This window comes from Balaenoptera musculus, chromosome 17 (assembly GCF_009873245.2).
Source record: "Balaenoptera musculus isolate JJ_BM4_2016_0621 chromosome 17, mBalMus1.pri.v3, whole genome shotgun sequence".
Taxonomy (NCBI): domain Eukaryota; kingdom Metazoa; phylum Chordata; class Mammalia; order Artiodactyla; family Balaenopteridae; genus Balaenoptera; species Balaenoptera musculus.
Genome location: NC_045801.1, coordinates 66081997 through 66106412, shown reverse-complemented (window position 1 = coordinate 66106412; position 24416 = coordinate 66081997). Strand labels below are relative to the sequence as shown.

The 24416-nt window shown below is 42.1% G+C and overlaps 1 protein-coding gene across 7 annotated transcripts in view; it reads left to right on the top strand.

Annotated features, from left to right (window-relative positions):
* Nucleotides 1–24416, top strand: part of SULF1 (sulfatase 1) — a 138008-nt gene that overhangs the window by 98704 nt on the left and 14888 nt on the right. For 6 of the 7 annotated variants that reach the window (XM_036830518.1, XM_036830521.1, XM_036830519.1 and 3 more), the window contains 11 exons: nt 1253–1403; nt 2358–2533; nt 4045–4173; nt 4451–4507; nt 5285–5414; nt 17100–17316; nt 19586–19838; nt 21348–21444; nt 21870–21964; nt 22276–22341; nt 23277–23449. In XM_036830518.1, coding sequence (XP_036686413.1) covers nt 1253–1403; nt 2358–2533; nt 4045–4173; nt 4451–4507; nt 5285–5414; nt 17100–17316; nt 19586–19838; nt 21348–21444; nt 21870–21964; nt 22276–22341; nt 23277–23449 — 1544 coding nt within the window. The remainder of the gene's footprint in view (nt 1–1252; nt 1404–2357; nt 2534–4044; nt 4174–4450; nt 4508–5284; nt 5415–17099; nt 17317–19585; nt 19839–21347; nt 21445–21869; nt 21965–22275; nt 22342–23276; nt 23450–24416) is intronic. The other variant, XM_036830522.1, reaches the window with a different exon arrangement.

The following is a 24416-nucleotide window of genomic DNA, read 5'->3' as shown; positions in this document are numbered from 1 at the left end:
TCATATGAATCTCAGATGCAGGAAACCCCCCTCATTCTTTCTTTTCATTTTGTTAAAGCGAATGGGCTTTGGAACCAAGTCCTGGGTTCTATTACCCGCTAATTTTATTAACCTGAGAAAGTTATTTATCTTTGCTAAGCCTTAGTTTTCTCGGCTGTAAAGTAGGAATGATAAACCTATATCCCAGAAGAGCTGAGCTAATTAAATGAGTCGATGTGAATAAAACACTTAGCATGATAGCTGACACGTGGTAAATACTTGCTAAGTTTTTAATATTAAGCAACGCTTATATGCTTATCAGCTAAGGAAAAGATTCAAGTACATTATAGTCTGGCGGAGAGGTCAAAGGAAAAACAAACATTTCTCACTGTGAGAATTGTTCTAGCATAGATATGTTCTTTGGGAGTGTGAGGTAGCAGCATCTAATGGTCCAGGGAGTTGGGGAATACTTCAAAGAGAAGGTGAGGTGCTTTGTGTGGTCCCAAAGGAAAGTATGGACACCTCTTGGATCTCTGCAATAGATTAAATATAGGCCTGAACCACCTGTCCTAGAACAACAGAACCCACTTCCCTATAGTTAACAAAAAATTATGCCCTGCACCTATATTGATTTGTCTATAATGAATAGCTCTATTGGTAAGCATGTATATTGCCGTAGACTTGGTTATAATTCCAGCTAATCCAATTAAATTAATGGTATCTATAAACAAGGTTAGGAATGAGAAAAATTCAGAGAGACTAGATATGTAAGTAATCCATAAAATACCCTAGTAAATTCAAGAGAAGAAAATGTATTGAATTTTGATTCCTCATCATTGCACATAACGTATTAGTGACTATATTTCATAGCCTAATTAGCAATAAAATTTTACGAGTTAACATCACCATGAGAACATTCCCTTCCACATTACTGAGTTTTATCTGTAGATCTGTAACATGACCACGACCACGTTGACGTGTTTTTACACATTTTAGTCAAAGGACCCAAAGGAACTTGCACTAATTAGATTTTTAGCTGCCCGTCTTGGTCTCATAAGTTTGAATCCATATACCTTCAGAGGACTTGTGCTGTTTGGGGTGGTACAGACTTCAGATCTCTATATAAACACAGAGAGATGTATGGGAGAAAAAAATACTTTAGCAGTGTCTAAATTATCTTTCCTAAATGGTTATTTCACAGCCTTTAACTTGAGATATGTCTCTAAATGGCTAAAAAGCGTATGTAGTAAGACTCCTTTCTGGATACTTGCAGAACTCCTAGTTATAACTATGCACCAAATATGGACAAACACTGGATAATGCAGTACACGGGACCCATGCTGCCCATCCACATGGAATTTACAAACGTTCTACATCGCAAACGGCTTCAGACTTTGATGTCAGTGGACGATTCTGTGGAAAGGGTAAGCACGCGAACTTGCCTCAGTGACAGGTTTTGGTCCAGCTCCCCTTATGTAGACCCATTCTTGCCAATCCTGTTTTTGTAGTTGTTGTTGTTGTTGTTTTTCATTTTAAGAGAGAGAGTGTGTGTGTGTGTGTTCAGTTAATTTATCATTGCTCCCTTATCTCGTCCCCTTTCTATTACCTCTCCATGCTTGGTTCTTGTGGAGCCAGTAGCAAAGAGGAGATACAAATCAAGACATCATAAATCAAGGGCTATGGCCACAGATAACTTCAGGAATTAAGCAAATAATGTAAATAGCGAAATCAGATCCAGTATAAGGCAATAGGGAATGGTGGGGCTTGTGGTGAACTTGAAACTAAGTGCCCCCATCTAAAGCAAGGAGCAACTACTCAACTTCAACTAATTTTTGTTGTGTAAGAATGTGGATCCAGTATCAAGTCCTCTGACTTCTAAAAGAAGCCAGAAATACAAAAATTTTATTTGAAATTTCCTGAATTTTAAAACATAAGCCAAACAAGACATGCCGGAAGGCTGGATCTAGCTGGATCAGGCTCAGAAGTAGCCTGTTTTTAACCCTTGATAACTAGATAAGAGTGATGATAGTCAAATTTGCTTTTAAATGGACTTTTCAAAGTAAAACCTTAAAGTTTGGTGGTGGAGGTTGTTTTGTGGGATTTTTTTTTTCCAAATAGGCAAACAAAACCTTTAAATAGAACGTACCAGACTCACAAAAGTTACATATTATACAAAATCAACTGTGTTATTGGACTTTTTCCCTCCAGGATTGCAGGCAACTGGAAAATGTGGGTAATGTACATGTTTGTCGGCCTTATTAAAGCAGCTCTTGCCTTCTAAAAATAATGGAAAAAAGGTTTGGGTGAAATCATGGCAACACTGTTGTCATCTTGCGCCATCACAATTGCTTCTGACTGGTGTCTGTGCTGTGTTTCAGCTGTACAATATGCTTGTGGAAACGGGGGAGCTGGAGAATACTTACATCATCTACACTGCCGACCACGGTTACCATATCGGGCAGTTTGGACTGGTCAAGGGGAAATCCATGCCATATGACTTTGATATCCGTGTGCCTTTCTTTATTCGTGGTCCAAGTGTAGAACCAGGATCGATGTACGTATTTCTCTGTTTCCCACATTGAGCTGTCATAGCTCGTGTATGTCTGAGATAATTCAATTACCAATCTCAGGCTCTGGTTTCCTTTCATCCAAACAAAAAGGGTGCATGTAGGTTGGTAATTTAGAAGACAAAAAACTCCTCCCTGCTCCACCCCTCCCCCACCTCTGCCACATGTTAAATTAACTGAAGTATACTCTTTCAAGAGAAAGGAAAAATCACTGTATCAGTGATCAATTCTCTCAAATTTACCAGAATGCAAGAGGCTGTGTGCACAGACACAGAATGTGACCTTTAGGGACATCACCCTTACCTTCTTTGAATCTTTTTTTTTAAAAATAACCAGTCCTTCCTCTTGTTTTTTATTTTTTAATTATCACTGAAGAATTTTTTAAAGAAAATTAAATTTTAAGAACTTTAAATAAAGTTTAAATAAATTTAAATAAATTTTAAGAAAAGAAGCCTAAAGGACTGGAATTCCATTTCTGTCACCTTAAGCAAGTCTCTGCATCCCTTTGTATCTAGATATTCCCATCGTAAAATGGGTTTCATATGCCCTACCGATCAGAATGTTTTGTGTAACCGTTAGTAGACATAGAGCAGGTGCTGCCCGTTAAAAAGCATCTGTGAAAAACTTCTGATATTATTATGGAAGCAATAGGCAATATTCAAATGGAGGCAACTCAACCACTTAAATAAATGTGTTTTTAATCATTAAAAGAATGTTTTGTGTAAAATGAGATCTTGTACATGAACCAATTATGGAAAGAGTGAAAGAAAAGAGTGCAAGTAGAATTCAAAAGCTGGAATGATCCTTAAAGACCATCCAGCCTGGACCCCTGATTTCACAATGACGACGCTCCACAGACAGGGTAACGTGCCTCTCTCAGAGTCCCCGATCGTGGAGGTGGCAGCCTTGGGGCCCAGATCCCAGATATCCTGAGTCTCCTCTACGAGTCTCGTCCGCTGCTGCATTCCACTGCATCCTGGGGAGGAGGGGATGGCAGTAAGAGGGACTTCTTTGGAGAATGTTATCATGTCTCTCCAGATCACTGGAAACCCCTAGGGAAGTGTCAGATCTAGAGTGAGAAGGCTCTATGTTTGCAAGACTAGGTAGCATGGATTGAATTCAAGTATAAAAACCTTGTGTCCTTTTTCAGAAGGTTGATTTCGAAGCCCTAGTTGAAGAGAGGAGTGGTGGACTGTCGGGTTTCAGAAGAAAATACACAGCTTACAAAAACCAAATATCAGGCCACAATTTGCCTGGCAGTGTGGCCAGAGTTCAGGGGTGCAGGCGTCTCTCCAGCCCTGTGAGAGCCGGTTCGTCTTTCTCTCGGCCCTGGTTGCTGACCACTCAGGCACCTCCCAGATGCAGCCAACATCCCTTGGGGACCAGATGAGAGGCTGAGAAGCAGTGAAGGCCAGGGAGCCCTGGGATGGAGAAAACAGCCCTGGTGGCACCCTCCACTGGTGCTGGGTCTGGGGCGTGACCATCTGTCCCTTTGCAGAGTCCCACAGATTGTTCTAAACATTGACCTGGCCCCTACCATCCTGGACATTGCTGGGCTCGACGCACCTCCTGACATAGACGGCAAGTCTGTCCTCAAACTCCTGGACCAGGAAAAGCCAGGTAACAGGTGCGTCAGTTTTCTTCCCCTGAGCCAGCCCCGAGCACATTGGCTCCCAGAGCTGGGCAGCAGCTGGCAGAGGTAGAGGCAAAATACCCTTTGCACCTGAGGATCACGCAGAGCTGAGACTTTCTTGGCTGTTTGTGAATAGCGTATTAATGGAGATGCAGTCCTGGTGTCCTGGTCTGCGGGAAGCGAGAGGTGTTGCTTTAAATAAACTGTTAGCACAGATCCGTTTGGAAAAACGTCCAAATGCCAACAGTAAATATTATTGTTTTGCTTTCAGGTTTCGAACAAACAAGAAGGCCAAAATTTGGCGTGATACATTCCTCGTGGAAAGAGGGTAATTATTGGTTCCTGGGGTGCTTCTGGGCACCAGTCCTAGTGGGCAGCTCTCCCTGCTGGGAATGTTTTTCCCCTTATTTTGGTTTACTAAGCGTGCAGATTTCGTAAACTTAGTCATAAGACTGAACGTTTGCGACTCATCCTTCCCCGGCCAGCAGAGGAATGATTGTTGCATCAGAATTGCAAGGATGGGACCACAGCCCTTACATGGCTGTGGATTGACAGTTGTATTTCTCCACCTCGCTTCCTAATTGGACCAGTCAATTAACTTTCTCAACCTTCTTTCCCATCTTCTGCCTGACACCCTTTTCCTTCTTTTCCTTATGTGCCTTTACTAGTTTTGACGAGCCAAATAGATTGTAGCTGTTCCTGAGTCACTTCTGGGTTTGCCCTTTTGATTTATAATGCCCAGTGCCTTTGTTTTCCCCCATACTTACACTGAGCGGGAGAAAAGCTTTTCTATCATTGCTTTTTAACAAAAAAAGAACTTTGAGCCTGGAAAGCTAAACGTTCCTGCCCAGAGTTTTGAAATGAATGATTTTGGAGGAAATGACTCTTCCTCCCCTGACCTCTCGTCCTCATAGTTTCCAGCTTGTAATTTTTTGCAAAGGACTCGTGAGATTTGGGGTTCCTGTGGTTTTACCCTTGATATCAATTTCTTGCTGTCTGGAGAATGTGGAGTCATGAGACAGGGAAGGAAAAAGAACAGGCAGGTCTCAGCGAAGGTCATTTCAGATCCCTTCTCACATAAGAAGCTCTTCCCTTTCTGTCAAAGGAAATTTCTACGTAAGAAGGAAGAATCCAACAAGAATATCCAACAGTCAAATCATTTGCCCAAATATGAGAGGGTCAAAGAACTGTGCCAGCAGGCCAGGTACCAGACAGCCTGTGAACAACCTGGGCAGGTGAGTGACACAGCTGTTCTGCACCATGACTCACATGCTTCTCTAATTCTAACGTAAAATATTTTCAACATGTCAAATAATGTACCTTTATGTATAAAGAATTTCTTCATAGCAGTCATGGAGTGCTCACTGTGACATCTTTCCCATGACTGAGCAGTGTCTAAGTGGTCCAAGCTGGGCCTCCTCATCACTGCTTGGGCTTCCTCCAGTTAAAAAAGATGGTGCTCTCAGAGAGAGACTTCCAAATATCCACCCAATTAGCCAGCATCCGTTCAAGATATCAGACATATGAAATGGGTAGTCCAGTTAGAAAGATCAGAGACTGGTTCCATCTGAGGAGAAAGCTCCACCCCTGGGGCCCCTCCTAACTGGTCATCAGGAAGGGTCGAGAGGCAGCGTAATCAAGATCTTGGGTAGATGACTATGTATAAAATAGATAACTAGTGAGAGCCTACTGTACAGAACAGGGAACTCTACTCAGTACTCTGTGGTGACCTAAATGGGAAGGAAATCCAAAAAAGAGGGGATATATGTATATGTATAACTGATTCACTTTGCTGTACAGCAGAAACTAACACAACATTGCAAAGCAACTATACTCCAATAAAAATTAATTTAAAAAAAGAGATCTTGGGTAGATGCTGAGCCTCTGGACAGTGAATCACCCCAAGAGATTGGGTCTCCCCACGCCGACTAAGATCAGATGTCATCTAACCCAGAGAGGAGGACAGAGTCTGTGACCAAGGTTGAAGAATGAAAAGGGAAACCATATTCTGTTTGATTATTGTTTCTACCTGTGCTCACAAAATTTCTGACATCAAATATTTCATTAAAATGAATCCTCTTCATTAATAGAAATATTACCAGGGAGTTCAGGGCTACCCAGAACACCAACTATTACCAATAAGAACTAAAGAATTACCTTGTGATGAATTAACACAGATCTGTTCTTAAGGAAGGTGAGAACATAGGAACACAAGTTATTTTAAGCACTCTTGATGGAAACCTATGCTAGCTGGGAGAAATACACTATGTCATGATGAGAGGGACTGAATTTCTGCCTAAGTCATTGCGATTTAGAACAAAATTGGAGGAAAGAGAAAAATAACATTTATCGAGCATTTGTCTTATGTAAGACACTGCACCCAGAGTTTTATACACATTAGCTCAATTTAATCTTCACATCCGTTGAGTGAAGAATCCTCATTTTACAATCTGGGGATCCATAAGTTTTCTAATTCCAAAACTCCGGCCACTTGCTGCTTTCCAAGGTAAATTTCACTAACAAGGTGAAGAGAAGTTCAATTCTTCTGTGAGTCTTTTTTTTTTTTTAATTTATCTGACCTCTAAATAACCACACAACTAGCCAACACCAGTCCAAGGTATCAGACACATTAAATAAATAGCCCCGTTATTATTAAAATGGCCTCACTCATTATACTCTATTTATACGGCATCTAGCGTATTGAATAGATGTTCATAATGAACTACTTGACCCTCATATGCTCTGAATTTCCTCATGCCTTTTCACACACAGGAATCCCTTTGAAGTGGAAAAAGGTGAGGAGGGAGGGCTCTTGAAGGAAGGGATAAAACCAGGCCTTCATGGCACTCTGGTAAGTCAGATTTCAAGTGCTTAGTGGAGAAGCTTAGACCTATTCATTATATTTCAATTTGAAGTCTTCAAATCCTTCTTATGGAAGCTCTAAGTATTATTATGATTAAAGTCTCAGAATTGTTTTGTAGCTCTAAAATGATTTTTATGAGCCAGCCTCAATAGACTAATTTTACTTCTATTCAGGAGTTGGAAATGTTCGGTGTTAAATATATCTCATGCACGTTGGTGATCTTGTTACTATTTCAGCCCTTTAAGTGGCGAGACTTATAACCCTTTGAGAATAAGATACATGGCCTACCTTTCAGTATACAGTTTTGCAAACCTATCCATATGGCTTGCGCTGAAATTTTAATATATGTCCTCAAGGGCAAATGCAGTATAAACTAGATTATTGGCACAAGCGCTTCACTCATGTGCTGAATGCCGACTATGTTAAAAACTTCACTTTGCTTTTTTATATTAATAGTTTTCTAAACTTGTTTTGCCCCCATGAAATGCTTTAATATTTGGCTCCCTGGAATTTTCCTCTGCTGCTTTATTTCTATGTTAATCAGTCTGAATTTGGATTCTATCACATAAATATATGAGAACTTCTCAAAGAACAATCTCTTTGAGAAGTGCCTGAATTAGTGGAGCAAAGAATTAGACTCTGTCCAATGGTGATTTCTTTCTATAGGTGGTGCTCAAACCATAGCTTTAGAATCTGAGAACTGAGAAAATTTTGAGCCTCTTCAAGGTAGTTATTAAATCTGTAAGTCTAACCTGACATAGCTGTATTCTATAAATCGTTATATGTTGGCCTTTTGCTCTTTTGTCTGGCTCCACTTTGAAGATTATCTTTTTAGTTACAATATCACTGACTTTTAGAAGAAAAGAAAATAAGTCCAGAATAATGAGATTGTTCAGGAACAAGGCGACAGCTAAGGCTAGAGCTAACTTGCTTGGGTTTCCTTCCCTTGACATGGGTTTCACACATGGCTTGTGCCCTGCTTCTCTTCCTCTAACCAAAGTTAACTGCCTTCCTTCAAAGGCAGCACCATCTTGTCTTTGGTTTGACCCTCTATGTGGTGTAGAGGAAAAATCAGCACCATTAGCCCCATTCCCTTCACTCCTAATCCCCACAGAAACAGTGCACCGCCCCCTCACCAGACCCCCGTGCCTGGTCACCGAAGGATGGTTTGGGGTCAACGTGGATGCAGGAAGTGGAGTAAATAGGAAAGAAGAATGTGAAGTTCAAAGGTTTGGGTTAGAATATTGACATCCACTACCTTTCGGTTGCGTGTTCTTGGACAAAAAGCTTAATTTCTCCTGAGTCTTGGGTTTTCTAGCTCAAGAAAGAAACTTGATCTCTGTCTTTGGAGGAAGAAGTGATATCATATATGTAAAGCGCTAGATGAGCTGTAAAGCATGTGCAAGCATTGGATGTTGGGTGTTACTATTGTTCCAGGCCATCTTACCTGTTGTTTTCATTCCTATGAAGCCAACAGGCAGTTAAAATGGGCCAGGATCCCAGGCAGTTGGCATCACTTCTCCACCACGTGAACAAAACAACCAGCAGGGACTAATTAAGACAGCACAGACATATGTGTTTGCATTACTTCCATGTTCCTGAATTAATACGAGGCTGAATGTGAATTCCCACCACCCTCTCAGCTGGCGTTGCACCCCCAAGCGTATTTATGTACACACTACACACACACACATGCACGCGTGTATGCACACAGGCACCCACTCATGCACAAACTCAACTTCTGTCTGAAGACTTTGGCTCAACAGAGAACATAGGAGTTACATAAATGAGAAATTCCTGGGCATTCCATTTTGAAGTACATTTTATATATTCTCTGTCATTTAAGAGGAGAAAGCAACTTGTTTTCTTTTTATAAAGCAAATGTCATGTCCTTTTGTAAAGTTGTTGAATTCCAGCATCTTTGTAATTTAGTTTGCCTTTCTACTATTGTATCAATACAAAATAAAAAATCCGTTGAAATTCTAAAAGGACCCCAGCATCAAGCAAAGGAAATTAGAATGTAGCATGTTGAGTGTAAGCTGGTTTAGCTCCAGGGTCTATGTCGTCATCCCGAAATTATTCCTCTGACCAGAGGTCCCTGAGACCCTTTGTGACCAGCTACAGAGCAGGAATAAAAAGACATTTGCCAGTAAGTTCTGGCTAGAATTGTTAGTGTGCCAGAAATGGGCTGCCTGTTTCCAGAAACTCACTGAGCCCTAGTTAAGATCACAGGATGGCTTGTAACCATCCACTGACCCACCTCCCCCTGCCCTGGCTCTCCTGGTTCCAGAGAAGCTGGCCAGAAAGACTGAGCCCCCAGTGCCTTGCTCTGGCTGAACTGTCATTTGCACAGGAGCCCAGCGTGGAAGGCAAGCCTCCTCTTCTCTTCAGCCTGCACTGAAGGATGCGTCTGAACAGTTGGGCATCTGCCTAGATGCTTGGCTTCTTTGCATTTTTCAAAATACAAATCGCAGGGTTAAACATCAAACCGTATTTAATAATGTTCCAAACGAGTCAGAAACAGACAAACGTTAAGGACAGACACTTTCTCCATCAATTACGTAATGTGGGCCCACCTTATTTAATTTTTGCTCTCATTTCCCGATACGCCCGCCCTGTCTCGTAAACGTAACATTCTCACCTGCATGTAGGTTGTCACCTCTGTCTTCCCAAGTGCCATTCCCTCAACCGAGGCCCACCTGCAGCCTCACACTCTGCCCCAAACCACTCTCCTTTCCTATCGGTGTCCTCATCCATTGGGATTGCATCCTGGGTCCACTGCTTGCTTGGTATGTGACCGTGGGCAAGTTGCTTAACCTAACTCTGCCTCAGTTTCTTCATCTGTAAAATGGGCGTAATAATAGTACCTGCCTCCGGGAGTTACTGTAAAGATTATAGGAGTTAAATATATCAAGCAGCTGGAGTAGTCCTTGGCACATAGCAAGCACTCAGCAAATACTAGCTGTTGATTGTTAGCCAAGGTCAGTTCACCAGTTTTACTTTCCCTCATTTGCAAGAACCATACTTCTTCCAGCATTCCAACACTGACTTTTACAAATGGTTATTCACATTAAAATCTAAAGGAGGAAACATTTTCTGTCTCTTCTGCTATTCCCTCTCCCCTTTCCCCTCCCCAATCCCATCTTACCCCATCTCAGAGAAAGCAGGAGATCAATCTCCTCAGCACAACTAACTCTATTTCGTATTTGTGAGAAAGTTTGACAACAGCTTGAGTTAGTAGCAATTTGAACAAGGATGCTTATGTGGTCTTATATTCCCCAGTGTTGAGATGAAAATTCTTTTTTTTAATTGAAGCATAATTGACATATAACATTATATTAGTTTCAGGTGTACAACTTAATGATTCGATATTTGCATATATTGTGACGTGATCACCACACTAAATCTAGTTACCATCCATCACTGCACAGTTAAAATTTATTTTAATGTTTTTTTAATTGTGGTAAAAGTCACATAATATAAAACATACTATTTTAACCATATTTAACTGTACAGTTCAGTGACACTAAGTACATTCACATTGTTGTACAACTCTCACCATTATCCATCTCCCGAATTTTTCACCTTCCTAAACTGAAACTCTGTCCCCATTAAACACTAACTCCCCATTCCCCCTCCTCACCCCACCCTGCCCCTGGCATCTACCAATGTACTTTCTGACTATGCATTTGACTATTCTAGGTACCTCGTATAAGTGGAATCAAACAGTATTTGTCTGCACCTAATGTATATTGGAGTGCATTTTTTAAATTTATTTTATTTATTTTTGGCTGTGTTGGGTCTTCGTTGCTGGGCGGGCTTTCTCTAGTTGCAGCGAGCAGGGGCTACTCCTCCTCGTTGCGGTGCATGGGCTTCTCATTGCGGTGGCTTCTCTTGTTGCGGAGCACGGGCTCTAGGTGTGTGGGCTTCAGTAGTTATGGCATGCGGACTCAGTAGTTGTGGCTCGTGGGCTCTAGAGCACAGGCTCAGTAGTTGTGGCTCGTGGGCTTAGTTGCTCCACGGCATGTGGGATCTCCCTGGATCAGGGCTCGAACCCGTGTCCCCTGCATTGACCGGGGGATTCTTAACCACTGTGCCACCAGGGAAGTCCCTGGAATGCATTTTTAAGATTAACTTAATATATGTCCTGCAAACAGATGGTACCTTCTTTTTTCTTCCCCCTGTGCTATACAGTAGGCCCTCACCAGCCATCTACTTCATACATAGTAGTGTACATAGGTCAATCCCAAATATTTTTTCCTTGTGATGAGAACTTTTAAGATTTATTCTCTTAGCAACTTTTAAATATGCAATAGAGTGTTACGAACTGTAGTCACCATGCTGTACATTACACTCCCGGGGACTTATTTATTTTATTACTGGAAATTTGTACCTTTTGACCCCCTTCACCCATTTTGCCCACCCTCACCCTAGATGAAAATTCTAAACACATGTCCACATGCAGGTAACTGCTTTCCATGATGTTGGCACTGGCTTAAAGGATAATCAGGTTATCAGAAAATTACTGTATTGTAGTTGCATCTCAGAGAATATGATTTGACCCGAATTAGGACCAAATCCATGTAGTAAGACGTATAATAATAGAAAACTAATGTGCATGTGTGCATGTGTGTAAAATTAAGCTTTCATTGCAGTGTATCTTCGAACAAGTTGTAGCCAAAGTTTTTTTCTTCCTCATGAAAATGGGTATAAGTAGGTCTAAATAAGAATACAGAACATTCTTAATCAATCTGAGAAATATATACAGTTCAAAACATAGAAACTATAATGATCCTCTAGTGGTCACTTCAGGAAAGGGAAGTAACCGAAGTTCTATCACCATCTCATACTATGCTGAGTATTTTACATGGAACATTTTACACCTGAAAACTCTTCTGAAAAATAGATATTATGCCTGTTGTAAATATGAGTTTAAGACAGGAAAGTAACTTGAGCAAAGTCGCACAGTTAGGAGGGTGACAAGTCTGCATTCAAACCAAGATCTGTGTGATTCAAAGCTCGCAGTCTCCCCACTAAATACTAATTACTATATTTAAGACAGTTTACAACCAGGGAACAGTAACTTGCCCAAGGACTGGATAGCCTTTTTAAAGGTCAGTTATAATAGTTCTGCTCTGGATTCATGTAGTGCATCTTTTCCTCAGAACTCCGAAAACACTCGGCCATTTATTCTCATGACATATCCTTAAAGCCAGGAGGAGCAAGTATTATTTTACCAGATGTGGAATCTGGAAGAACAAAGAGATTCTGCAGTTTGCTCAAGGCCATAGAGCTAGCAGCAAAGGAAAATTAAAATTGAGGTCTTCAGATCCCTAACCCAATACTTAGCTCCATTAAAAATGGCTACGTCTCATCAAGTTTACATTAGATCAATTTCTTTAAATAATAAACTGTGTGTAACAATAATAAGAATAAAAATAATAGCAGCTATCTTTGTTGAGTGCCTGCCATGTGCTAGGTTCTTCCTATGTGTTATCTCTAGTGCTCATGACCCTGCAGAAACTTAGATTGTGTAGCTGAGTTGCCCCAGGCCCCATAGCAATGTGATAAAGCTGATATTCAAATCCAGGCTTTTCTGGCTTGTAAGTCCAGACTTTCCCACTAAGCCACATCAATATGGGTATGAAATGCCACTCCCAAGTCCCAGGCAGACTATAGGTGATATTCACTACTACAAAACCCTACTCCAATAAATGAATTATGGTAGCACTTTAGGTTATTGTGAACAGTAAATGAATAAATCTTTACATAAAGCACTCTACACCAGTACCTTATATCGAGTAAGAGTTTAATAGGTGATGATAACGTGACATTTCTCATTAGGTTGGATTCCACCCAAAGAGCTGCACACATGATTCCTTGAACCAAAATAGCCAACCTTCTCTTCTTCATCAGGTGTGATTTACCTTAAGTTACATATAATCCATCAAAAACATTAAGACATAATTATTAAATGGAGTGATTCAATGCTGAGCTAACTTCAGGGAACAATTCAGGAGTAAGAGACTTGGTCCTTGCCCTTCATCCCAAGTTTCAGTGTAGTTGGAAAGGCTAAAATGAAATAATAATAACTTTGGAATTATTGAAATAGTTTTATCGAGCGCCTCGCCCACAGTAGATGTACACAAATATTTGTGGAATAAATGTGCGCTAAATTATCAGCACAGACTCATACGTCAGAGAGGCAGGAGGAGGACTGAAGTGGTGTCCCAGAAATCAGAAAAGGAATTTGCAGGAGTGAGTGGTTGGAGAAGATGGACAAAACTGGATCTGACCATTAACTGATTTACCGATAAAGTCCAAAAACATAGATGAAAGCGAGGCAGTGTGCCGTCTGTATTTCGGGAGGGCGCTGACTTAACGAAGCTCATTTCTGAGGCTGATTCCACGTCGCATTAACCTCGCCTGAGCTCAGGCTCTCATCTGATTCTGGCAGCTCTTCTGCAATGCAAAGTCATCTCATTATTTGGAGCCTGTAAATGGCTTGCAGCGTGTTTCAGAGCAATTCTTTTAAAAGTTCTCTTTCTCCGCCTCCCTCTATAAACTCTCTAAGTAAGGTGACCGTTTAGTTGCCACTATTTCCAGGTTTGATTGCTCAGCCATAAAAACTGTCATGATATCAGACACTGAGATGACTGTGGCCAGTGTGTGGTAATTACATTTCATTAAAATTCCTAGTATGCTTGCTGCTGAGGTTTTCAAAGCCTCTAGATAATTACTCTATCTAATAGGGTCTATGACTTGTTCAGAGAGTCCAAGGTACAGAAAATAATTGGCTTTTTTGTCAGTGGCTCCTGTTTTATACAAGAATGTGTGCGGGTATATGTATGTATGCGGTGTTTGTGGGTGTATGTGTGTGTGCGTGTGTGTACATGTGCATGCATGTATGTCTATTTGAGTTTGTATGATACATCATCCACGCCAAGGACCACGCCAGACCTTACATGTGGTTAAATTCAACTCTTCAGGAAAGAAACACACTTTCTCTTCATCTCTGTCCCATAGGAAATCAACAAGGAATTTGGCTAATGGGAAATGCAGGTTGTAATCCAAATAGGCTAAGTCACTAAAAATTTTGCCTATATTTTTGTGTTCTACAGGAATCTACTTGTCCCTTCAGCTCTTACAGGGCAAAAAGAAAAAAAAAAAGAAAAATTTTAATGCATTGTGGTTATAAAACTAAGGAAGGTTTTCAGTGTAGTTGGGTGCTTTAAAAATTAGTATGTGTACTAAAGTTGATATCAATTGGGACACAAGAAGACATAAGACCATCATTTTTCAAGAATAAAGTTAACCATATTTTTTTTGTCTAATAGAAAATAGAGCACATCTTAAGCTTCTGCTTGGCTGTGAATTGTGCATCCACCGATGCCTTCTTTTGCTACTACAGACATTAAGTAGTCAACTCTTGGTTTTTGAATGCTTGAGGTAGCATTTCAGGAGGATGGATATGTCTTAAACCATTTGGATTTAAGACAGATACAGATATAGATACTCAAGCACCACTGATTCCCAAACTTTTTGGAGCTATGAAATGTTATTTATTTTAGTGACACTTTTCACAAGCAAGAATTCTAAATGACATTTAATTATTTCTTAATGGAGTTGTACGTGAGTCTCAGAGAACTTTTTTGAGAATTTCCTGGCACCTCCTCAAGCTAATTGGACATATCTAGGAGTGCTGTGAACCCAGGCCTGGAAATCACTGGTCTCCGTGTTAAAAAACTGCATGGAACCAGCTACATGCAGTTTTCAGCTAAGAGTGTATGAAGACTAAGCCTGTCACTTGTCAACTAACTGTTACAGTTAGGGTTAGGGTTAGGAGAGAGAGTGAGGAGAACTGGTTACTCTTAAACAAAGCACATTGTCCTGTCAGTGTAGGCTGAAAGTGTCCATCTGTTCAACTGGAGTCATTTTCTGACCTGGTTACAACAGTACATTTCTAGACACATTTCTTTTCACAGTCACACTCAAAAATACACATCCCTCTCAAAGACTCATCCATCTGAGCTCCTTAGACCTAAATATATCCCTTCTGCCCTCCTTGTGGGATCCAGCTGCAAAGAAGTCCGGTAACCAGCTGTGAATCTAAAGCAATGGTTCTTAACCCAGCTGCACATTAGAATCACCAGGGGAGCTTTGGAAAAGTCCCAGTGTCCAATCAAGTGTGAGAACCACTGATCAGATGTAACTCCCGCCGCATGCCTTATCGATTTGAATTCACGTTTTTGGGTCTTTTTTTTTTTTTTTTTTTTAGTTAAATCATCTCTAATTTAGTTAGTCCTTAGATTACTCTTGTCTTCTTATCTTTTCATGGCTTTGTAGATAGGTAGTCAGTGGCCTTCTCTTCTGAGCTCCTGCTTCTCTGGATGGAGATGTGAACATTCAAGACATTCTGGCCAAGCCACTAAAGAAGGTTGTAACCTGGTGTATCTTGAAGTAATTTAATTCAATAGCACGAAGAGTGTATAGAGGTTAAAGTGAAATTACAGTACAAGTTCTGTATACTGGGGATTTGGGAACTCTGTGGTAGAAGCACAAAGGCGGCTGTGATAATTCAACACCCACTGAAGGCATATGACTCTGTTAAGAGAAAACAAACTGATAAGCATCGTGGTCCATTGTGAAGGGCTCTATACTATTTTGTACACAAGTGTCATTTTTCTGCTAACCAAGCCATCTGGGACCCTTGGCCAAACTTCACCTTGCATTAGGACAAGATGTTCCCCAATGATACAGGTACAACAAAGGGATATATGCGATCATTTTACATGGTGCCTGAAAGAACATCTTTTATCTGACATTGGGGTGGCGAAAAAGTTCGTTCGGGTTTTTCCATAAGATGTTACAGAAAAACCCGATCTTCTTGGCCAACCCAATAATTTTTCACTTACTTTAATATATATTTGAAAATACATAACTGGCACAACAAACGCATAATTTTACAAGTATTATTGCTTTGGCCACAGTTTAGAAATGTGTCTGTTTAAAGAAAAGAAGTATCAATAAAAATTGTACACAGGTGACACTCATACATGGAAGGGAAAAAAAAAAAGACACAAGTTTGATAATACTACACTGTAGCATGTTGTAACAAACACGATCAACTTAAAATAAAAGTCATTGTTCTTCCTGTTTGCCAGATTCACATTTTAGGGAGGGAGAAAGGGGAAAATGAAAAGTAAAAGGAAGGTGATTAGATCTTTAAGTCAGTTATAGAGGATCACATGAAATAACCCCCAGGCAAAGAAAGCGCTGTTATTGCAGCCAGGTTTGATACTCACGAAGCAGGGTGGGGGGCACTGAGACCCGATCCTGGGGCATACTCATCTGGAATTTAGCCTGCAAGCTCTGTGGCTGTCTTGAGAGAAAGCTCGAACTAGAAAACCCAGGCCCAGCTCCTCATGCGTGTCTCCGAGGAGGTGAACCTTCCTCTTTAGGGAGCATCTTGTTCTGCGGGCTGTGCGCTGTGTGTAGAAGGATAAGAAAAAGCACAGAGAAAGCCTGGCACATCTGCTAATGTCTGGGCTGTGTGAACTTTGCCTTGCCCCGTGATGGACTCAGATTAAACTCATCTCTGTCTTCCTCATGTGCCACTCTTCCCGGGCTCGCATTAGAAAATTCAAGGACAGAGAACAAAGCGGCCACGTTTGTTTTTCCAGAAAAAGAAGGGTCTGGTGAAAACAGCCCTGACAGCTGTGCTCTGTGGCTTGGTGAGTTAAGTAAGGGCTTTTACGTGTTTCATTCAAGACTCTGTTTAGTCTGGATGCTGAGGATTTATATATCAATTTTTGGCTCTGGTGTCATTGAGGTAGCTCTGATTTCCCGTGATTTTGTGGTCATCTGTATTTGCCTGCAGTGAAGGAAATACCTAAGAGAACAGGAGTCAACGTATTCCAGGGTCACTTAAAAGCTGGCCTTTTGTCCTTGGCTCTTTTTAATGGTGTCGCCAGGGTTCTAAAAACAAAAGCAGCAGTCCTTAATCAGGAACACCTGACTCGGGATGGGTAACTTGCTCTCACGTTGGCTTTTGCAGAAGTGGCGGTGTGTCGAGGACGCGTCTGGCAAGCTTCGGATTCACAAGTGCAAGGGGTCTGGTGACCTGCTTGCTGTCCGGCACAGCACGAGGCCCCTCTTCTCTCGCAGCTTCCACGACAAGGACAAAGAGTGCAATTGTGGAGATGCCGGTTATCAGGCCAGCAGAAACCAGAGAAAGAGTCAGAGGCAGTACCTGAGGAACCAGGGGACCCCGAGTAAGCCATTCTCTGTGACCCTCTCAGCGGCAGGCCAAGGCCTTTGGGAATGGATGTTAGGGAGACAAAAACGTCTTGATCCGTCTACATGTTAGATATTATCAATGCACAGGTTTGGGGCTAAAAGCAAATAATAGTTCTGTTTACAATATGAAAGCTGAGGTCATTTGAAATTTTGCTTTGTGAATATTAAGCTTAGGATGAAAATATATTCAGTAAAAGCAGCAGACACAAAACATATGCACACTTAAAAAGAAAGAAAAGAAGAATCCAAGGTTTCAGTGCTTGTGCATTTAACTAATAGGAGAAGCATAAATGCTTTTTTAAACGGCATATCTGTTTTAGGATAATATATGTTTCTAATTCCTCTTATTGACTGGCAGGGTCCAACTAGTCGAATTCAGCATGAGAAGCACTGCCTAGCATTTTCTTTATAAAAACTCTTATCAGGCAACTATCAGATTCCTATGAAGCAGCACCTTCCATAAAAGAGTGAGAGTCTAGTGCCATCTAGTGGCTTAATGTGAAAAGTGACTTATTTCTATGATAACGCCTTTCTGAACTGGTTTTGGAAAGCAGGATACATTAAATTAAATTCTATGCCCAAAACCAGGAAATCAAATCATTCACTAGAGTGCAATGGAAGCTCTTAGAACAGGCTTTTTTACCCTGGCCTTCACAGATGAACTTTATAGGATCGTGAGCCTCTAGCATTTTATCCAAAATTTTAAGTATATTCTATGTGTATATATGCACGTTTCTGGATGTCCGTAACTTTTAACAAAATATTAAAGGAATCTATAACCCCAGAGGCTGAAAATCATTGACTTTGGAGGTCTTCTTTCCTCCTGAGAGAAAATGCCAGGTTTAATAATTCACACAAAGATTTCAAATGGGAAAACGACAAGGGACAGGACCCCTGACCTTCTCCCTTAACAGAAGCCATCTCCAGTGTCCAGCCTGGACGTGGGGGAAGCCTCTTTTCTCTCAAGAAGTTCAGTTGTCGCTCCCCTGGCACTGACCATAAAACACACTGATTTTTCCGTGTGGAGCACCAGCTCAAGAAGTCTGGGGCCACTTTTTCAAGCCACGTGGAGTGCTGTGTATTCGAGAACAGGAGTGGACGTTCCCCTTTTGCGTAGTGATGGAATTCGTGAGCACTCGCAGTGATCCAGTGCACAGGGGCGTTTCCTCTGAGAGCAGCACCCTGCAGAGAGCGACATGATTCTGATCTCGCAGCCAATGTGCTCCCTTTCTTCCTACTTTAGCAGCAGGCTGGACACGTAAGGCCACTGAGTGCCACCCCCGACCCCCCGCAGAGCCTGAGTGCATCTGACCAGCGGGGACCAGTGTGTGTATGTTAAAGCTCTTATCTAGCCCACAGTGAGCCTTGACAGTGGTCTCCGGTGACCAGAAAGCCCACTCACCCCCCCTGGCATTACTGTCCATCTGCCAGGCATTTAGTCAGTTGGCTGATGAAAGCATTTGCAAAATTTAATTTTTCTTAGAGCAATCTTCTATTGTTTGTGCAAATAGAAGGTGTCTGGAGCATTCACCTTTTTGAAAAAACAGCCCAGTGTCGTGGGAAGACTGTAATCTTTAGAATCTGATAGGTTGTAGTCTGAGATCCCACAACTATTGGCTGCGTCACCTGGCAAAAGTATGTAACATTCAAAGCTTCAGTTTTCTCACCGTAATATAAAGACGATAACAAATTCATGAGCTTGTTTTGACAATCTGATAGATTTTTTAATGTGAGGATTTATTGTCATAATTCCTGTCTTTCACGATTGTGCATTAGAGATAAGGATGACGGGAATAATACACAGCAAAAGCTCATTATAGTCATTACTATTATTAATAGTTTTACTATTAAATCTAATTATAGTCATTACTGTTACTAACAGTTTTATCCAAACTGCCTTGTAGTTCACTTTGAAAACTTGATGTAGAAGTTCACAGCCTACCCTAAGGGGAAAGGGTCTTAGAGATCACCTAGATCTACCCCCTCACTTGAGGGATGAAAGGCCTGAGACCCAGAGAAACACACCATCCAGCACACTGCTCTGCACTTGCAAAGCCTGGACCATAGCCTGCCTCTCCCAGTGTGGATTCCCATGGACCGGCCACTGCACCATGATGTGCCCCTCAGCAATGCAGTGTGTGCTGCTTGCCCCTTCCTAAAATGCTCACCAAGCCTGGCGATCATTTTCTTCCCTCCTAAACTACACCTGGCCATCTGTGTTAACCTGTCTGCCCTTATTTCCAGAGTACAAGCCCAGATTTGTCCATACCCGGCAGACACGCTCCTTGTCAGTCGAATTTGAAGGCGAAATATATGACATAAACCTGGAAGAAGAAGAACTGCAAGTCCTGCGACCGCGAAACATTGCCAAGCGTCATGATGAAGGTCGCCAGGGGCCCAGAGGCCGCCAGGCCAGCAGCGGCGGTGATGGGGACGCGATGCTGGCCGAGAGCGGCAATGCCGTGGGCCTGCCCGCCACTGTCCGAGTGACGCACAAGTAGGAAGGCTTTGTGTTCACGGGGGTTGAGTTCAGAGTCATCCCTCCATATCATACGATTTTGCCCCTTTACAAAAAGCGGTGTCACTCAGCAGTACGGTGTTCCTAGAGCTGGCCGATGTATACCTGGGGGTTAAAGAAGCAACAAGGAGTCCAAACAGTCATAGATTTGGACGTTTGCTTTGGGTCAGTTTCACATGAAGGCTGATCAGCTGGGCATTTAGCCAGAGTGATGCTGTCACATCTTGACTCAGCAGGAGTGGAGTTCTGCCCTGAAGCAGTTACCTTTGTGGAGTCTAGAAAACACATGGAAGCCGTTACCAGGGCTGGAAAGGCTCTCGCTGCGTGGGCACTGCGGCTCAGAGCAGTTACCGTGTGAGGGTCTCAGAAATGAAACACAGCCCAAGGGAGGACTCTGGGTCCCGGAGAAGCTTCCAGGAAGGTGGCGTGGGTTGAGGATGGATATGAGATGCAGAAACACCTGACCTCTCCAGATCCCAGAGAGTCACGGAGATGGGGAGGGAGGTGATTCCCCTCGGCTTTAACTGACTACCCTGGTTCTTCAGTTCCTTCCAAAATCTGTGTGCTCTCTTGATAGAGAAATCTTTTCTTTCTGAATTTTTTAGCGAGATCTTTGTTTTCTCTTGCATTTCATCACTTTAGGGAGGTGGGGTGCTGTGAGCCCTGCCAGGATTTTTATCTCTGGGACGGGTCTCCTGGTGCCTGCAGCGGTTATGGTTAGATGCTAAAAGATTTACACCCGGGTTTGTTTCTCATTCAGTGTTGATTTGCTCCCCCATCCCACCTGCTGTCCATCCCTGGGGCTGCTTCTTTGCTTCAAACTTAATGGGGCACCTCAGGCAGGCTCTTTGTAACAAAATAGGTTGGATGAATAACCACCTTCTAACTCTGTATTTCTTCAAATCAACCATTTCCGTTACAGCTGTGAGAACTTCATTTTTTTTCCTACAGTATTTGGTGGGGCTTTCGAAAGTGGAGTTTAGGGGGGGGTGATATTTGTTCACGGGGACGTGAATATTGAATGTTGCCTTGATCTTCGTGATGGCGTCTCTCTGATACCATCCTCTGTCCTCACCAGTAGCCAGGAAACATTCCCACTTATCCTTGTCTGTAGCTCAGCTCCAGGTAACTGCTTGCATCCAAATTAAGCAGTTAGAGCAGCGGTCCCCAACCTTTTTGGCACCAGGAACCGGTTTCATGGAAGACAATTTTTCTACATGGGCGGGGAGGGAGCAGGGGATGGTCTAGGCGGTAATGCGAGCGATGGGAAGAGATGGGGAGCGACAGATGAAGCTTCACTCGCTTGCCCCCCGCGCACCTCCTGCTGTGCCACTCAGCTCCTAACAGGCCACGGACCACTACTGGTCCATGGCCTGGGGGCTGGGGACCTCTGGTATAGAGGATAATGAAGTTCCCTTGGCTATTTTTAATGCTTTTTAATATTAGCATAGAAACCTATTTCTAATGTTGTTTGCTTGGTTTTTGCAGATGCTTTATTCTTCCAAATGATACAATCCATTGTGAGAGAGAACTTTATCAATCAGCCAGAGCCTGGAAGGACCACAAGGCATACATTGATAAAGAGGTGAGCCATGGCCACGTAACTGGAAGGTATATTCCAAAAGCCCACCCCACTTGCCAGCCCTGCTGTGTGCACTCATCTTTTTTATAATTATGCGAAGAATAGAAGAACAAGCTGCTTCTGCTTCTCCAGTGACACTGTGATAGTCCTGACTGAAAACAAAATAGAAGGTGAAAAAAGCATGACCTCTTGAAGTCTCTGTGAGCAAAATGATTCAATTATAAAAGAGCCAGCTGTTAATGTTTATTATAACACATCGGTTGGAATATAGAGGTAGACATATTCTAGGCCCAGCTTGTTTCCAAATTAATTATCATCTCAGATGAATAGCTGTCATTGTGGAACACGGAAAACAGGGTGGAAGGGAAGATGCTTTGTATAGAAAATTTTGATCTTAAAATGCCACTGTTGACATGCGTGTTTTCCAGATTGAGGCTTTGCAAGATAAAATTAAGAATTTAAGAGAAGTGAGAGGACATCTAAAGAGAAGGAAACCTGAGGAGTGTGGCTGCAATAAACAGAGGTGTGTGTGTGTCCATCCGTGGTCTCATTTGCACACAAGCTGCAGTGATGCACGTTAGGCTTGTTTCTCTCTTTTACCAATAGAGAGCTTACTAAATTGATATCATATATTGTGATGATCTAAACCATTTATGTCAAATTAAACATGTCATAAACCTAAGCAGAAGCTTAAAAAAAGAAGTCCCATTAACTTAAGATTGTTACATACAACAAAATAACTGCCTACCTTGTATTTTGCTTCCATTTTATAAATCAACTGTTTGATCAAATGCACGATTATGAAGACTCACTTTTCAACCTTCTTGCCTGCAGCTATTACAACAAAGAGAAAGGTGTGAAAAAGCAAGAGAAATTAAAGAGCCACCTTCACCCATTCAAGTAAGTAACTGTTGGCCACATTTGCTGGGAGTGAAGGACTTCTGGCGGGGCCTTCCTGAAAGGCTGCTGCGACTCCTGTGTTCCAAGTGGTGCTGCTTAAGAAAAGTAGATGCAACTGGGAGGGCATTAGCTCAAGAAGTGGAAAACAAGCCCACGTCTTGCCAAGGGACCATGGCAGTCGATATTTTTGGAATCCCGGGAGGGGGTATCATTTGAAGTTCTGCTCTAATTGCGTGTGTGCTCTCTGCTGGTGTATCGTCTGGTATCTAGATTGTACTCCATGCACTGCTTTCTGTGGACTTGCTGAATTAGGTCCATGTGTTCTGCAGAGCAGCGTGCAATTGTGTTGAATTCTATAAGTTGGAAGAAAAAGACATCTTTTTAAAATAATTGTAAAAGTTGCGTGTAAAGGGAATTTAATATTTGAGCCTCAACAAAATTTGAGCCCTTCATGGAAAGATCAAGATACTAAAAAAGAATTTTTTTTTGATTCTTTCCAAGCCTATTTTGTAGGATTTGTCCAGAGAATTTTAGAAACCTAATTCAAGTCATCTAATCCGACCAATCATTGATTTCATGGCTGATAGATTCTGGGCCACCAGGAAGTTAAGCCACTTGCCCCAAGGGCATGGCCAACAGGATCTACTGGTTCACATTGACATGTATTTCCATCAATGTTTGCATGTCAGTAAGGAAGAAAATGTCAATCCTGTTAAGACTCAGTAAAATTCTAAGAGCGTTGTCACTCCATGAGTTTGTCTCCAATATTGCTGCTTATATTTTGTGTTTCGAGGCCCTCTGAAAAAGTAAGGCCATCTGTTATTGTGTGTCTACTATCTTGTGCCTAAATCTGTGTGTGCGATTCATAGCAACGATCCTATTTTTACTTGAGAAAGTGCTTTCTGATCATTAAAACGTCCCTTCTATTGGAATAGAGAAGCCGCTCAAGAAGTAGACAGCAAACTGCAGCTTTTCAAGGAGAACCGCAGGAGGAAGAAAGAGAGGAAGGAGAAGAAGCGGCAGCGGAAGGGTGAAGAGTGCAGCCTTCCTGGCCTCACCTGCTTCACGCATGACAACAATCACTGGCAGACAGCGCCGTTCTGGAACCGTGAGTCGCCCCATCTAAGTGCCACCTCCCGCCACCAGCCTGACAGCCAGCAGCTCGCGCACAGTTACTTAGACTGGGAATTCAGCAGCTCGAAACCAGGAATCTAGAAAGACCCTAGATTAAAGCATCATATCATTGTCTATACCGACAGCTAGAATCATTTTGCCCAAAATTACTTTTTTCTTTAGAAATTTGTATTTTGACGTTTTGTTTGAAAATGCCCAGCTCTCCGTGGGTTTTTCTCCTGATGATATTTCACGGAGTACCCAGCCCCTGACAGACTTCTGGCCCAGCAAGACTGCTTTGTCACTAAGTAACTAAATAAATGGATGAACAATTTTGTCCCAAATGTATTTCATTTCTGCTTTATTTCAAGTGCATGGAGACTTGCACTTGAAGTCCAGGTCAGTGTTTCTCAAACTGGGATTTGGAGACTCCCAGGAAACCAGAGACCATTCTTGGGGAGACCTAAGACCTATTTGTGATCATTTTTGTTTTTCTTTCCGTTTTGGTGCATCTTGATTTCAGGGTCTGTGTTTGCATTTATGTTTACATAATGTTTACATACTCGAGGCTGAGTGAACTCTTAAAGGCCTAGCTTTAACTTTGAATGTGGGGATCTGAGGGTCACAGAGCTTGCTGGGGATCTGTTCTCCATCAGGCTCTTGGCCGAGCACGGGAGACACACGATGAGCGAGACACACCTCCTTCTCTGCCCTCAAGACACTTATATTCCAAAAGCGGGTAAAGAAAGAAAGTAAATGAAATCAGTAAAATAATTACAAGTTGTAATAATGCTGTGAAGGAAACAGTGATCAAAGTTTTTAAAAGGGACCCTTTTAGAGAGGGTAGGGATAAAGGGCCTTTCTGAAGAGGTGATATTGAAGCTGAAACCTAAGGCGTGGAGAGAAGGAATCATGTGAACAGGGGTTGGGGGTACAGCACCCCAGGCAGAGGGAGTAGCAGA